Consider the following 17578-nt stretch of genomic DNA (forward strand, 5'->3'; position numbering starts at 1 on the left):
CATGGAGGTTTTGTGACAGCTTGCCTTACCTGTCCTAAATACTGCACACTACTGCTGTGTGTGTGCTTTGTGCTATTCAGGTGTTCACCTTCTCCATATCACTTTCACACATGATTTTAAGGCTCCCACCCCTCCCAAAGGTCTTTTGTGTCCTCTTCTTTTAAGGGCTCGTTCCCCTCTGGGCGTGATGATGAGATGATGTGCGCAGGCCAACACTCTGATCTGATTTATGTCTAGTACAACTAACCAGGTGACGGGTTCTAACAGGTGCTGCTTTGGCCCTTAGGGAACTTGTAATGGTAGCATGAATTATGACACCAAAAAGGCATAGCTCTGGGATGACAAGGCATTATTATTCATGAAATACCCATTGGGGAAAAAATGCAAAAAATGTGAGAATATATATTTTTTTATGCCTCTTTTTCACACCAGGCAATGAAATTGTACACAGTACGAGTTACATTCTCTGATGTGTTTCAGCTGCCAGGTTATGTCCTTAAAGGGAAATCTTCTCCATGAAAACCAGTAATAAAAGAGAAAGTTATTCAAGTACAAAGAATGGTTACGGATCTCATGTCAGACCCTTAGTTGGTTAGAAAACCGTAGCTTTTTGGGTTTAGATGTTTTTGAAGTTATTTGCTAAAAAATGTGCTTCCATATTTCATTTTCTTGTAATTAAAACATACAGTGTGTGACATATAATGGTTGTGGGCTAGGCTTTAATGCCATAGTTTTTGTGTCAGCCTGTTGGCTCGGGTAGAGATTAAATGTTTCTTACATGATTTGTGGTTTTTCAGACTTGCCCGATCTGACAGGCACAGTGACAGATTCACTGCTGTTGACAGAGTTGCAGTGATTTTGTCTCACACACACACACACACACACACACACACACACACACGCTAGAAAAGCATATTTTGCAAACATTCCAGTTTCCTCAAAAATCAGTCTAATGAATTTTATGAAGCGCTAAATCGTAACATGTCACTGGATTTAACCTCAGTCTCACTTCCAATAAATGTTTGCCGCTTCAGTCTTTTAGGGGAAAAGGAATGCATGACAGGCAGGGCTTAAACCAGTGAAACTTAATAGTGCGTCAACTACATTACTTGCACCAAGTAAGTTTTGCTCAATTAAGTCCTACTTTCTTACTAATTTCCATGTACAAAATTCACATAAAATAGCACATTTGGCCCAAACGGTGATGTAGGTTGTGTCTCATTTAGCCAAAAAGGATGGCGGTGCAAAAAAGAAAATCAAACTGTTGCCAGTGAATTGAAGCTGATGTCTAACAAGTCTCTGACAGTGCAGGGTATGCCTTTTATTAACTCCCTTCGCAGGCTTAGTACACTCATTCTGTTACACACCACACTTGGGATTAAAACAAGTTTTTAGCAAGATGTGAATGCAGATGGGGTATTTCATCCCTCATCTGTCGATCCTTACAGCCCTAAACCCCAGGAATGAAAAATTTGACCAGTCTTTCTATTAGAAAAAGAGTGGTGCATTTATAAAAATGCTTCTTTGTTGGATCATGTGTAGACGAAAGTGTGATTATAAATAACATAATAGCCCCAAAGTGAAGCTTCAGAATATTGATTTGAGATTGGTATGTGTTGTTCTGTTTCTAGGTACATCATGAACACCAACTACAATGTCACCCTGGATGGCCCCGCCCCTTGGGGCTTCAGACTGCAGGGAGGGAAGGACTTCTGTCTGCCCCTCACCATCTCACGGGTGAGTGGGACGGACACACACACACACACACACACACACACACACACACACACACACACACAAGTTATGCATGCTTCACTTCATGACAGTCACTTCAGAGGAATGCTGGTCATTCCTATTATGCCATTTGCCTTGTCACTGACAAAAGTGTGTGTGTCATTTGTCTCATATGTGACACTCAGTGCTGCATTTAGACACTTTTGTTAACACTTCATGCCCCTGTCACTCTATCTCCAATGACCTTTACATGCGTCACAGCAAGGTCATGGCTATTGTGAAAATAATGTGACGGGACATTATTTTCACAACATTTGTCAATTGGAAAAAGTCCCTTGAACCTCACGTGGTTGCTCTGGAAAGATTTGGGGGACGCGGCGTATAGGTGTTAACGGCTGATGAGCGATAGTGCTAAGTGTGCTGACCTTTGCTGACCGTCTGCTGTGGACACATAAGAACCTGTCTTCAAATGTCTTAACTGAGTGAAACTCTAGAAAGCCACAATGGATCTGTAATAACTATTTAGGACTTGAAGTCACATAAATTCAGAAGTTGAGTGGCCGTATCCTTTCAAGTCCTGAGCTGGCTGATGGATGGCCCGCTGTTTAAAAAGTATGATTGTTTATGAGGTCTGGGCCTCAGCCTACACACAGACATACTGTTTAGGTACACAGTGTGAGAGGATTGTGTGCAAATTGCTGTGGTTGCTGCAAAAATTAAAGGAAGCCTTCAGTGCAGCTCACTGTTTGCAAAGTCAGAATCTATTTCTTCCCAAGGACATCTGAGTTGTCTTTATTATAGTAGCCTTTGCTGTTGTAAAGTAGGATGATAAGGAAGCAACTTGTCCTCTGTGTTTTGAGTGCAGCTGTGCTTCTGTGGGCAGTATCATTTAGTTCCCACTATATCCTGTTTTGAAACTGTAATCTCAACTCTATGACAAAGGTCAGTCACTTTGTTTATTTGTTAGTGGCAGGATCAGTTACAGAACTTTGAATATCATGTGAGGAGAGAAATTACTTTTCTTCTGTGTTTGACAATGTAACTCTGAGAGCATTTAAAAGGCCAGCATAGCTTCCCCGTCTATTTTTAGGTTTTGCAGCTATGATAATAACGGCATGCAGGACATAACGGCGTTGTTGTCAGCAAACCTTCTTGTCATCACATCTTATAGTACAAAACGCATCCACACAATAGCATTTTTCTGTCTATCCGCCGGAGAAGCGCCCGATAAGACATCGTGAACGCTTCCTGACCATCCAGCGTAGATGTCAGTGAAACTGTTGGGAAGACAACGTTGGAGAAACGTGAACATTCACACTAGAGCACGTTTGCTGTCGCATTTTATTTGTAGTGTGAACAAGCAGACAAAAAAACGGATTTGATCCAAAAATCGGAATTGAGCATTAAGACCTGCAGTGTGAATGTACCCTTAGTGTCATTCCTGTGACACATTTTTGTCCCACCACATGACCAGTGAATGGCTTAGATTCTTTTTTTGTTATTTTTAAGGCACCAGGAATAAGCTTAATCCTCTTCTTTGATTATCTTAGTCAGAATCTTGTGGTCACAAATGGCACTGCCTATAAATGATTGTGTGTACGGTAGTAGAGCGGTATGCCATCCGTAAAATTGTCAGAGCTATCAGCTCAGTTTCCAGGTTAGTAAAGGTCACTGTTAAGTTGGTAGGCAGTACATATGTTGAAACATCTGCCAACAGTTTAATCATTACTTCAGTTCCTTCATTAGATGAGTGATGAGAAAATTGCGTTGACCTTGAGCTCATTTTAAGGTTCATTACAGATCCACAATGTTAAACAGACTTAATTTGGAGTGAGACTTACTTTGTTGACATCACATTATAGCGTGCATGTATTTTTGCTTGAATGGATGAGATTGCTGTGGAATAATGATGTAATCACTTTACATATGTTTACCATATGCACATAATTCAAAGATTATACAAAGAAAATGAGGGTGGTCACAAGAACACAGCAGCCTGTTGTTCTGATGCCTTTTTGAAATTTTGCTCTTTGAATGAGTGTTGAAAAGATATATGCTCTACATGAACATTTTCTGTTTTTTAAAAAAGGCAGGATTGATGTGCACCTCAGGTGTTAGAAAAATTTAAGTGAGTGGATGTGTAATTGTTTACGTAACCTTCCAACAAGGCTGCGCACTGTGAAGAGTGGATCACTTAATACTGTATGGCTGATTTATGGAGCAGGGATCCAGTTGTGCATATTACTTGTGTGCGTGTCTCTGTTTCTCCATCCATGGCAGTCTGTGTTTGTTCACTTTTTAGGCATATCTTCACAGGCTTTTGAATCTTTAAAAGACAGAAGAAAAGTGCAATTATATCATTACAGTCTAAATGTGTTGCTTTATTCTTTGCTTCCAAGGACCCAGACTTTTTTGTATTTTTTTTTTCAAAGTAGTCTTGATCAATAGTTCTTCAGGCTTTCTGAAGGTTTTTCAAAGGTTTCCTTTGGACATTGGCTGCTTTTTCACCCATTTTCAACTCAGTCCTTGTATCTAAACATTTTTACAGGAATATTTGGGGTTTTTTCCCAATTTGTTGAACCACTTAACACTGACCTATGGAGTGAGGAGTGAATTAATCTTGTGTCTACATATAACAGGCAACTTGGCAGTGCATTTTAAATTGTATCTTTGGGTACTTTATTGCTAGCATGCAGATCATCGGTGTATATACGAAGAGATCTGGAGAGAGGTACAACAGTTAGTGTCTACAGCCATCTGTAAAACACAGTGGAAGTACACATTTTGATCCACAGTGTAATACCATCTGGAAAACATTTGATTGGCAATGGCTTCATTCTTCAGCACGACAAGGATCCCAAACACACTACCAGTGCAGTGAAAGCACACCTGGATAGACAAACACACAGTGGAACACTATCAGTCATTGACTGGCTTCCTCAGTGTGGGATCATCCTGACAGAGAACGGAACGTAAGGCAGCCAATATCCAAAGAAGAGCTTTGAATGTCCTTCAAGAAGCCTGGAGAGCTATTCCTGAAGACTACTTAAAGACATGACAAGGAAGCTTGACTAAGTGAGTTCAGGCTGTGTTGAAGAATATATGACTTTCAAGCTTATTAGAACAATCTCAAATTTTTGCCTCTTATTGTATATTCATGTATGTTTATGTGTGTTTCAATACATTGCTGCACTTATTTCTCATTTTCCTAACAGAATATAAAAAAACAGGAAGGTTGACTCAAGACTTTTGCACAGTACTGTAATTCTGTTACGCATGTCTGCATCTATCATGCCTGCTTGCTGGGTCATTTGAGGGTCACCACAATGATTTTTTTTTTTTTCCCTTTTTCCTTTCTTTCCCCCCTGACCCCTCACTTCCTCCTCTTGTTTTGCATGTTTTTTGTTATTGTTGTTTTAGTGGGTTGTGATGCTTTAAGGGAAAATAATAGAAACTCATTTTGGCCCTGTGTTTACTTTGAGCGTTTCCACCCCAGCCAAGAGTACGTGTATTGTCAAGCACCACTGGCATATCACATTTATGTTTTTGTTATGGTAATGCTACTTTGACACTGAAAGGAGCAGAATCTGATGGCGTAGTATATCTGGGCAAAAACTTCAACAACACAGTAGGTACATTTTACAGTTTGTGCATTCACGTTAGGGAGGGGAAGTTTTCTTATGGTACGATAATACTGTTCATGTATTAATAGAAAACTCCCCATCGAGTAATATATGAACGTTCGTGTTTTGAGTCTTCAGTAAGAAACTGTGAAACTATTGCTCTTTTTGCAAGTATTGTGAATATTTTTGGTTTCCAGCACCCTTCACTGCGCTCTTTAATTTAACTTTAAACATGTTCTTCACTCGCCAAACATTCCTCTTCACAAACATTTTTCTTAGCCACTTTAAAAATCCAGTGTTTCAAAGGCTAACCAAAACTGCAGTTTAACTGCATCATACTTGTCACACCTCTATAAAACATTGTGAAATGGTGAGCATAAGCTCCAGTGACAAAGAGCTGCTTAAAATGTTTTCTCTGGAGTCAAAAGAAGAAACATTTCTCAACTAAAATGCAGGTGGTTCAGAAAAGACACTTATTTGAGGGTGTTGTATTATTTTTGGCCACATAAGGATCAACTTTAGATATTGTTCTCAAAATGTTCATGTGAACTTGTCATGGCATATTTACAGCAACTGTTGAAGTCCAAGTAACAGGAAAAAAAACAATTCTCCTGGTTGCATAGTATGCAACCAGGAGAATTGTTTTTTTTTTTGTTATTGCTACACAGTATTTGAATCTTGTTAAGCTCTTTGGATAAAGGATATTCTTGCTGTCTGACTATAAGCCATAATTTATGGCTCAGCCCAGGCCCAGAAAACATAAAAGCAAGCATTTCAGGAAACCATTGAGACCGATAGCTTGTGGCCTTTGTTGCAAAGCACTAAACATTGTTTTGCATTTTTTCTTTGTATAAAATCTCTTGAGCTTTATTACATAGAAACTAAAATGTAGAAAGCAATTAAATCTACCCAATATCGCTCAGTTTCATGATAAATACATGAACCTAAATGCTACAAAGTTCTTTTAACATTATGTGCTATATGCTGTTGTGTTTTCTGTCAGTCCTATTCCAGTGAATGTGAAATCTCTATAATGCCTTGGGGGAATTTCTTCATATTTGGAACTAGTTTCTACTTGAACTTGAAGTTAAATCAGAATTTCGCAGTCAAACCATTTTTCTTGGCCGTCCTTGAAACTTTTATACACTAAAATGCTGAACAGTAAACTGGTAACGTTTTAAAAAGTCCAAGCTTAACTTGCACTGTGGTATTATAGCTCATGCAAAACCACATTTCCTGCCATTACTCAATGTTATGATTCAGCAACAGAGAAGCAGATTGTGACCATATTTCACATTTATTTGGATACTTAATGGGTGACACGAGTCTTTGGTCCCCACATATATACATATAACTGCAAGGTCTTAATTCTGGTTTAAACAGTCTTTCAATATGTGCCTGTTCAGGTTACATATGGGTTTGTTGGAAACCGTTATTTGTAGTATGTGTTTGATCTCTCCGGTGTCTGTCTTGAGTTGTATTGCGAGCATCTGCTTCCAGTCTCCCTAACGTTACATGGCAAAGCTATAAAGGATAACTAAGCTGTCACTTGATTTTGATTTAGATCACTCACACTTTTTTGGATAAAGTATATTTAAAAGTAAATCTACTTCTTTGATTTGACTTGCCAGTTTCCATGAACTAGAATAAGCACATATGCAATAAATGTATTGAAATGTTAGGTGACTACACATTTTTAATTTTAATTTTATTTTTTTGCCAATTCTGCCATTAATGCGTTAATGTAGCAGAGCAGTAGGTAAAAACTGAAAATGACCGTGCCACTTAGTTCAATAAAAGTCCAAAAAAATCCCCTTTTTATTAATTCATGTAAGAGTTGCACAAATCATAGATAAAGGTAGAAACGGGCACTTGGCTTAATCCTCACCATGTCTAAAAGCCTTTTCATATCATCTGGCTCAGCAGTGTTAGTCAGCCGGGTTTGTTTTTGACCTGACTGGAGAGCATTCAGTATTCAGTGCAGGGTTGGTACTGCTTTGTGTGTTTTGTTTGCGTTGCCATGGCGATTTGACTAAGACCTCCTTGTAGGTCTGCTTGGCATCTCGTGCTTTCTAGCAGCCAGACTGATGCAGAGCGAGACCGGGGTCAAACCATGACAACCGCTTTCTACCTCTGTTCAAGTGCCCTTAATTGGGATGTTTGGCTTAAAGGAGAAAGAGTAGCTACAATGTGGTCCCCTCCCAATGTATGCTTCCTCTCCAATGATGCATACTCTTCCGCTTTACTGTTTGAACAGTTTGTGCAAGGTGTTGCAGGTGTGCCATCTTATTAAAGATGACGTCTTGACAATGAGCTGTACTGTACGTGTTAGTTCAGCAGGTTGCTGCACACTGTGCTGTCAAATAGAAGAGACTGTGCTGTAAATATTTACCTTTTGGGGAGCTTTAAAAGTAAAAAAATTTTATGTGGAATTGTTTTCTATCACTCCTATGGACTGTTAACCTTAGGGCTGTATTGTATTTTTGGCATCTTTTCAAATAAAATCTCAAACATGTATTTAGGCTCTTTAAGGTTTTCTATTTGGTGTTCCCAAATCTACAGAAGGAGGTCGACACACTGTATTATTTGCAGGAAAGAATAACACAGGAGTTTGAAAGCATGCTCGTCTAAGGCCACTTTAATAGTAAGTACCAGTAAGAGGAGGTCAGTTTGCTTCATCATGTGCGTTTGTGATGGTATAATTTTAGGTCTGGTCTTTTCCATATAAGGTACTCTATCTTACACTATCCTATAGAGACGTGACATTCATCTCGCAAGCCTGCCAGCTCTTACCACAAGACACTTCCTCCAACATGACTTCCCAGATGAAAAATGACCGCAACCTTCTTCCTTACTCCATAATTTCCTTAAAGCCAGGAAACTAGACACTGACCAGCCAGGGGGATGATTGCTAACCCCATAAAATTGGAGTGTGATCTTAAATGCGTTGTATTATCATAAACACACCCAGTTTATTCAATTTATTATTGACAGAAGAAGTGCCTTCCTCTTCTTCTAGGAAGAGTTTTGCCTGAACTTAAGAAAAAAAAAAAGGTGGTGTAACAATGAAATCATAAATCAGTGGTATAAAAATACAGCATTGAGTTTAGTAAAGAATCCAAGAGTATTAAGACATTTGGCACCAACAGACTCCAGAGAGGGAACGCATGTGTCATAAATTTAGCTGTAAAAACAGAATCTCTTTTTTTTTTTTTTTTTTTTCCCCCACCAAAATAAATCTTATAAATGTGTTTTCTTTGTCTTTGTTTGCATATCACTATATTAAGGATACATTAATAATTGTGAACAATTAAATGTGCACTCAATCTTTTAAAAGAAACTTTTTCCCTTTTTTCTTTGTGTCTCTATTTGATTATGACTTTACAATAGATGAAGACACATGGAAGCAATGGACATTTTGGAAACAGTGTTACTTTTTCTTGACTTCTGTTCCACTTGTGAGGTTTCGTAGGTGTCCTTTTTTGGTTTTGGTTTGTTTGAATATAGAGTTCTTAAAATGCTTTTTGTACCAGGAATGAATTTGGCGATCCCTGCACAAATCTGCCATGTATTGGTGAATTTAACTGCAGGCAGGATGTAGTAGTGCTGGAGTTAATACATGTTTAGTTGTAGTGTGGAACAACCAGTTATTATCAGTAACTCCACAGCAGTAAAATCACCAGTGTGGGAGGACCGCTGTAGCGCCACAGTCACACCATTATGCGGCTGGAATCCCATTCATGTAAACAAAGTTGGAAAAAGATGTCATTAACTTGGAAAGCACCAAATTTTTCAGATTTTTTTTACTCCAAGTTATGCTGTGTGAAACCCTTTTGGATGATTTTATAGCAACATTTGAAAAGAGGTTTTTGATTCCACACATTATGTAATATGGCCTGGATAATTGGATTTGGCGTAACACTTTGCTAAAACATGTTGATCTTTTGAGAGAACTGGAGAAGCACAGCCAAAGTTCCTGTTCATTACTTATCTCCGTTCCATCACGAGTGTCTCAGGCCTCTCCATTTATATTTATAGACCACACATGCCAGGGATTCTTACTGTGACGCCTATTTGTTTCGTGGCCACATGGGAAAGACGGTGTTTGAGTGAAGGTTATCTCTCTGCTCTCTACAGACTAAAGCCCATCCGACAACGCATTTCTTTTTCTCAGAATATTACAAGAGCCTGTTTCTTCTTGTCTTGAGGTGCTGCATTTCTGAGAGCTTTCCATGTAAAGAGCAGTAGCAATCGCATCCTTACAAGGAGAGAACTTCCGATCTTGTTTTCCACCCTTTCTCTCTGCCTGACACTCACAGGCACAGGAAAAAAGAGACTCTGTTTAGTGGAGAGCAATGTCTCACGGTTGTGTGCATTCACAACCCCTCAGCAGCTCTTTGCTGTTGGCCTCCGGAGCTGTGCAGCAGATTTAGACATAGCTGGCAGATGTCAGTAATCTCTGAACAGTGCTTACATCACTTTTATTGCCCCGAAGAGCTACAAGTTACTTTGCTGAAAGTAAATGTGTCACGGGAGACTCAGAGGCACACCTGCCATCATTTACGTAGTCTGGTCTGTGTCATACATTGAGTCAGTTGAAGCTATGATTGTGTTGTGGCTAGTGTAGTGAGCGCTCTGCCTTTTGTTAGTCGTACTTCGCATGTGACAGCGCTATAGTTTTTCCTGGACGCTGGTATGGGTAGATCCATCTAAGCTGGGCATTTGACACTTCCTGCTATTGAACTAGTGGGAAACATGAGGAATGCACAGCTCCAGAGAAATGTGTCGGTCAATTCAAACCACTGTTGTCATTTCCTCATTCTTTCTGCCCCCCTCTTTCCCACTGTTTCCCCCTCCTTTTGTTACTATGAGAGCTCACACAATGGCACTTTCATTACGTTCAACTGGCTGCTTTTAGTGTTACTGATAACCTAAAGGTATTATCTAGCAGTGGTGAAAGTAAACACCTTGTTTGTCTTTTTCCCTTTTAAATCAGCTTTAAAATGATTAACTTAAAAGATAACTTGATGTTGAGAGATGAAAAACACGTGCATTTGGATACATGTAAATTTTATAGGTTAATACGGAGTTTTATGTACAAAGCTGGTACATTTCATTCAATAATCCACTGAATCGATCGACAAAATCCCTTCCTCAGGCTTCACACCCTCTTCGCTTGCATGTGCTGACACTTTCTGAGTTTTGCTCTTTCACAACATTAAGAGACCTTAGCAAGGCCAGCACAGGATGAGTACGCAGAATCCCTTTTCTGCCTAAACATGGCTGTACAGGTTTTGAGTGTGTTAAGAGTGTGCTGAGTGATTGATGAAGTGTACTCGCCCTTCTAATCACTGATCAGTCACCGCACCAGTCATGTCGTCATCATCATGTTTTTTTTTTTTTTTTTTTTTTTCAATGTTGATTCCAAAAAAGTCCAGCATGATAGCAAGGGATAGAAAACCTAATAAAACTCAATTTAAATAAAAATAAGTGGATACTACATAAACAGCAGTAGCTGTGTTACACAGCAGGTAAACACGCGGATTGTGTGATGCACCCACAATTTTAATGAATGGAAGGTTGAATCAAGCCAAGAAGTGGAACCAAATAAAATTAACTTCTACAAGAGAGAACACAATCTGTGCATCAGCACCTTTTACCATCACAATAACAAATTACGCAAAAGGGAGAAAAAAAGCCTGGAGGGGCTCCAGGAATGCTTCTGGAAGTCCCTGCCTGACCAGGCGGGGACTCTTATTTTTATTTTTATTTTTTAATTTTTTTTTTATTATTATTATTTTTTTTAATGATTAAAATGAAAACTTTCAAACCATATGGTTTTGATTTGTGGTCATTTGTCATTTGGTCATGTGAGTCATCTTTGTGGGAAAGTTTTGGCTTTTTTATGGGCAGATGGTTTTGGGTAGATTTAGAGTCCTCTCGCTGATGTTGTGATGTTGATGCTGTGAGGAGAATAAGATGACTATCTTATCTGACAACGGTTACATAAGACAGGAAGTGGAAAGGAATTCACAATAGTTAGTGATTACAAGGGGAAAAAATGAGCACAGTATACATGCATCATAATTACTGGTTAACATTCTTTCGCAGAGTTGTTTAAACTTAAATGCTATGTGAATAGCATTAATTTGAGTGCATAATGATCATACTTTTCTTACTGGTATTTTTTTTTTCTGCGTCTTTGCAGCTGACTGATGGAGGCAAGGCCACCAAAGCCAAGATGAGTGTTGGAGACATCATTCTGTCAATTAATGGGATTTCCACAGACAGCATGAATCACCTCGAGGCCCAGAACAAGATTAAGGCCTGCACAGGCAATCTCAGCCTCACTCTACAGAGGTAACTGCATGAAAATCACATCACTCACACATCTTGGGACTTCTTCAGGACAACCTATGAATTTCACTTACTTATGTGACTAGACAGACTTCCCTGGGACTCCTGTCAACATTTAGATTTTTATTAATATGCTGTTATAGCTGGTTTAACACAGCTTCAAAAGCACTATGAAGTGATTTTTCCTACTTGTGTGTATTGAAGCAAATTAAAAGTATTTTGACAAAAGTTATAGTAAATATTTTAAGGTACTTTTTGTAGGACAGAAAGGCTGACAACTGCAAGAAGCAGCTTGATTTTTAGAACTTTACTTTATTTGTGCTTTATTTAATTAGACATTTTTATTATTTAAAGCAGATGAAGTCTTGCTGTGCTAATTAAAACAGTTCAGTGTTTTTGCATTGAGCTGCAGTAAAATCAGTGGAAACTGGTTTTATTGGCATAATATTTTATATTTTTTATTTTAATCATGTAAAAGCCTTATTTATAGTCAACTATAGCATATAATAAATCATTTTATAGACTAACTTGACCTTGAATGCATTGGTATAAACATAAAATAATATACCTAAATAAATAATAATCAGTAATAAAAGTATTGTTTTATGGCTGGTTCATTACAGAAAAGTTTGTAAACAATAGTCTACAGATGTTTTGTTTTGTTTTTTTCTGGCTGGTGTAACGTGTGGCACCAAATCTGCAGGAGGCATCCAGCTTTGTATCTCATCATGCTGAGTTCATCAACTGTTTTTCCACTAATTTCATTAGGAAAGTATAAAATTCTGAGACCCACGAGGATATAAAAGTGTGGTGTTAGTGTTTGTTTTGTTTGCTTTTTTTTACCAATATTTTTATTGATTTGTCTCATAAGCTAACAAAAGAAACAGATGAAAACAATATGATCCACAAACTGATAGTTTCCGTTCCACACATGGCAAAACACATGACGGTGAAAAAGAAATGCTTAAAAATCACTTAAAAAGCAGCTTTCACGTAGTTCAAAAAGAGTCCATTAATCTTTGAAAACTTCAATTTTTTTTGACATTGAGCAACTATTTTCTTTCTTTTTTCCCTCCATATACTTCTTCATTTCTAATGGGTTATCAGTCAGAATGCATGCTGAGGCAGGACGGACACACTATAGACACATTTCCCTGCACAACACATGTTAATCATCCTCTGTTCTCATAGCTGAGAGCAAACAAGCCTAACTCTATGGGGAAAACACCCATAAACACACATTTGGAGTAGAAATGTACTGATGTTTAGAGGAATAAACTTATAAATAGAGAAAAATGTGGCTTTTCTGCCAAATGCTTGGCAACCATATCGCCACATCAGTGAGAAAAAGTGGCCTCTATCAGTTTCCTGACTGAACAGTCAAATTTGCTGTTTATCTTAATGGGAGCCATTCAGTTAATCTTCTGGAAGAGGAATGGAGTTGACCAGGGAAAGAATAGAATCCCAGGTTTTATGAAACTACTATGCTAATATAGAAGTGTAGGAACAGCATTAAAATCAATTTGAATTGTTGTAAATATCTCAATGTACTTATTGAACACAGAATTGCATTTAAAATATACAATACAATTTAATGTAGATAAGTACATTTATTGTAATGATCAAGATATTGGTAAATATATTAGATATCAGCAGATATTTTTGCATCCAGTTTGTGATACAGTAGGGAAAAAGAGGAGGGATTAAAATTAGCAATAGTGAAACTCTGTACTATTTTTATTGGCGAGTCTTTTGTCTGAATGAGATGAAGTGGTGAATCTAACAGTGCATACGAATCCAGCGAAGAGCGACTTTACTGTCACATAAACAAAGAGAGCCAAAGCAAGCACGCACACTTTCCAAACTATAAAATTTGTTGACAGAAAACTTAAGCCTGGTTTGCTTGTACTGTCATTCCATCACCACATCAAAGGAGAAAGGAGCCTCTGTGCTTTAATCGTGGGAAAACTGTCTGAAAATAACCCCGTCCTGCAGCTGTATGTAATCTAGTGCGGGTAATGGATGCGCAATGAAACATCAAACATTGCCATTTCAGAGTATACGTAAATGCACTCAATAAACAACAAAAGCCTTCCCTTTGCAAATATTACATTACATTACATATGCTGCTTATTACTTATCTTGTTGAGTGACAGAGTATTTGAAATACTCTGTGCTTAAATACATTATTTATAGTGTACAGGGTGCATTATATTGGTTTGTATAAAAACTCTTAAGAATACTACAGTACATAAACCGATTAGTACTTTTATGTTGCTATTTTCTGAAATGCTTCAAACCCAGTGTGCATAACTGACACTTGGTGTGAAGCTTTACAATCTCCAATTATGTGCTACGATTTGATTGACAGTTTTGATCCTTGCTGATAAGACTGTTTGTGCCATAGCAACATTACAAGACTACCAAGAGATGATTAATATGGCAGTTAAAAGATTCCTATATTATGTCACTCTGAAGAATGTGAGCTATGAAAAACAGTTCACATAGAAGATATGTGACCATCCAAATAGCATTATTCATCTGACAACATTTAACAGTGCATTTTCTAGACGGCATATGTGTATTGATTTTCTATCAGGAGTTTGATATGAAAGAATATTATGGTCATTAATATCAAAGTCTAAAAAAATGACACTTTAAGTACGTTTAATCTTGCATGAAAATGGCGGTAAAGTTACTCTGACACGGTGACGCTGCATAGAAAATAGTTTAGTTTCTATTCTGGTAGGAGTGGTCTCTTCTAGGATGACAATGGCTCCCTTCATAAGACACCAGGTGTTACTGAAAGGTTCAGTGACTATGAAAATGATGTCGGTCATATGTTCTGACTGCTTAGAAGCACTCTCAGTCATTTAAAATGCCAAATTCCAGTCATCCAGTAGAATAACACAGACTTCTAAAACCATTGTCAGTGTCTTTTCTGGAAATGTGTAATGGCCCAACATTGTCTTAAGACACTTGTCAGGTATGGCATGCAAACTAATGATGGTGTTTAAAGACGCCAATTCCAAAAAAAGTTGGGATGTAAATGAATATCAGAATGCAGTGATGAATCTTATGAATCTGTATTTTGCTCAAAGTAGAGCACAGAAAATGAATGACATATTTAAACTGAGAATATGTAACATTTTTAAGTTTCAAGTTTGAATTTAATGCCATCACAAATGTTGTGACACAACCAAATTTACCACTGTGTAGCATCTCGTCGTCTTTTAAAGGTCTGGAGACCAGTTGCTGGAGTTTTGAGAAAGGAACGTTGTCTCATTCTTGTCTGATAGTCCCGGGTTGTCTTTGTCATATTTTTTTGTTTCATGATGTTTCAATTGGTTTCAGTTGGTGAAAGGTCTGGTTTGCAGGCAGACACCCAGCACCCAAGTTCTTGTCCTACGAAGCCGAGCCATAAAGCCAATAGATGGAATACGTGGTTTAGCACTGTCTTTCTGAAATACGCAAGACCTTCCCTGAACAAGATGTCTGGGAACATGTGATGCTCTAAAACCTGTATATACCTTTCAGTACTGATGGCGCCTTCCCAGATTTACAAACTGCCAACTCCACATGTACTATACGTGCAATAAATAATGAGATTTTTAATCAACAATTTGTATACAGTTTTTTGCTTTTTCATAAAGTTCTGCCGATATATGGCCATCAAATTCAAACCTAACTAGTATATGACCTTTACTGTTACATTTTCTCAGTGGTACATTTTATATCTTTTCTGTTTTGTGAAGAAAATACTGGTTTATGAAATGTAAAAAATCATTTATTGTCCATTCTTCTTTTATTTACACTTAACGGTGTCCCAACCTTTTTGTATAGCTACCAATGTGGAAAAAATAGGTGATCACTGAAGTGAATTTACATAAGGGCCCGGAGGAATTTGAAGTCAAATTGCACGACTTGCTTCTACCACACATACACCGATTTCAATGCATTAATATTATTTTATTGTTGCTAGGTGAGGATAAACATGTTATCATCAGAAAGGAAATGAACCTTGGAAGTGCCCTTCCTATCCTGTTGTTGCGTTATATAGTAAGTCATAACAAATGACTAGGTGAGGGTGAGCTGTCATGGAGTTTCTGGCAAATGGATAAAACCGGTTTTATTTTCCAAGACTGTAGTATGAGAAAAGAAATTTAAGCATCTCTGTTTGCTCATTGTCAGAATGTCATTAATCCGAGTGGAATATATATTATTTAGTTTTGCGGTTTCGTGTTTTGAATTGGAATCACAGCCAGGAAGACTCAGTATAATTATATTTAGTTTGGCTGTTTTTGTGGTGAATCCAGTCGCTTCTATGGTTTAGTTTTACTGGCATGCACATTTACACACAAGACAGCATTTGCTGAAAATGGTCATTTTTAATGACCTCAAAACACTGGCTGTCTAAATGTTTCAGACTGAGATCTTCCACATCATCTTTGTTGATGTGCACAGAGTAAACATGAAGAGTGGGCTTGAGTGAATTTTATCCAGTTTCATGGAAATCTTGTTGCTGACCAGCTAACATTGGCAGCTGTGGAAAGAAGTCTTAGGAAAGTATGATAATTGATGTTTATTTATTGTCACTGAAATATGCAGCACGGTGTAATAAAACACCATTTCCGAAAGCTTGTGGCAGGGTGCACCTGGTTCCAAAACCTCAAAGATAATACAGATCAGCACAGCCAGCCCCCGTGAACCACTCTTTTTGGATTTTCTTTTCCACATTTAACACTAACAGCGTGAGAATCCTTTTGAAAGGTGTTAATTGTGCAACTGCTATATTAATGATCCGATACAGAAAGTTTGCTGCCCAGAAGAACCGATCATTGTGCTTTTGATTGTTTTCAAAAAGTCAAAAGAAACCAATAAATGGGAGGGAGAAAGTAGAAAATTGCAAAAATATCCTCTTCTAACCAGAATCCTATGAATTTGGCATCACTTTTGCTATCATTAGATTTGTATCTGCAGCCTGTGCTTTAGCTGCGGTCTGTGTTTTTAGCTAAACAGTAGTCACCTGCTAGGCTGCTCTGGAGTCTGTCTGCAGACACATCTATATATAGCCAATGTACACCCAACCTGTCTTACGCTGTTTATATCACAGGGAGATACAGAACAATCCAATGCAGTCCAAAGCCCTCACTTACTGCTGGCTTAGTCAGATGTGGTGTGGTGGTTGGAAGAAACGTAAGAAAGGATGAGGGTTTATTAAATTGCTTGGACACTGCTTTCAAAAAATACATTAACTAGAATCTGTTTATTCTGTTGTGGGTTCAGTGATTCATCCTTAAGGAAAATTCATTTTCCAGCATAAATCAACCTGGTCTGGATGTGACTTGGGTTTGCTGAATATAATCAAACTGAAATCTGAATATCTTGTTATGATGCTGTAGTTCACTTTTTTTGCATATTGCAATTTTCTTGCCAAGACAAGCGCACGCGATCAGTGAGTATCACTTTCACGTGTGGAGGAGCTGTAATATTCAGAGTGATGCACGTGCGAATGGTATGAATGTCCTCTATCAATCTAACACACGTGACAGCTGATACGGACAAGAGCGCAGGGTTCTGGCTCGGCAAATATACACACACCGGACGTGCAGAGACAGGAGATTACTATGTTAGTTAGTATCCACGCAACTGACTAGTTACATGCTGATAAGCTTTACCTCAGTGAGCAGCATGTGTGTGTCACCTATTTAAACCTCCGTCCCCACTCTTGTCTGTTGTAACATTCACTATTTCCTCTTCAGAGATGCGCATTCATATTGAAATATGAAGGGGGAGGGCGCATGGACAGACAGGAAAAGCATTGTGCCAAACACATGCCGAGTTTTGCCATTGACCGGATAAGC

General features: G+C 38.1%; 1 protein-coding gene across 1 annotated transcript in view; it reads left to right on the forward strand.

Annotated features, from left to right (window-relative positions):
• LOC146629007 (PDZ and LIM domain protein 5-like) overlaps positions 1 to 17578 on the forward strand; it is a 33633-nt gene that overhangs the window by 2390 nt on the left and 13665 nt on the right. Inside the window, exons 2-3 of the mRNA XM_085359773.1 lie at positions 1632 to 1737; positions 11566 to 11717. Coding sequence (XP_085215899.1) covers positions 1639 to 1737; positions 11566 to 11717 — 251 coding nt within the window. The 5' untranslated portion in view covers positions 1632 to 1638. The remainder of the gene's footprint in view (positions 1 to 1631; positions 1738 to 11565; positions 11718 to 17578) is intronic.

Source organism: Diplotaxodon limnothrissa, linkage group LG7 (assembly GCF_057381915.1).
Source record: "Diplotaxodon limnothrissa isolate DT_005_m linkage group LG7, D_limnothrissa_male_GT1.1, whole genome shotgun sequence".
In the NCBI taxonomy this organism is placed as follows: domain Eukaryota; kingdom Metazoa; phylum Chordata; class Actinopteri; order Cichliformes; family Cichlidae; genus Diplotaxodon; species Diplotaxodon limnothrissa.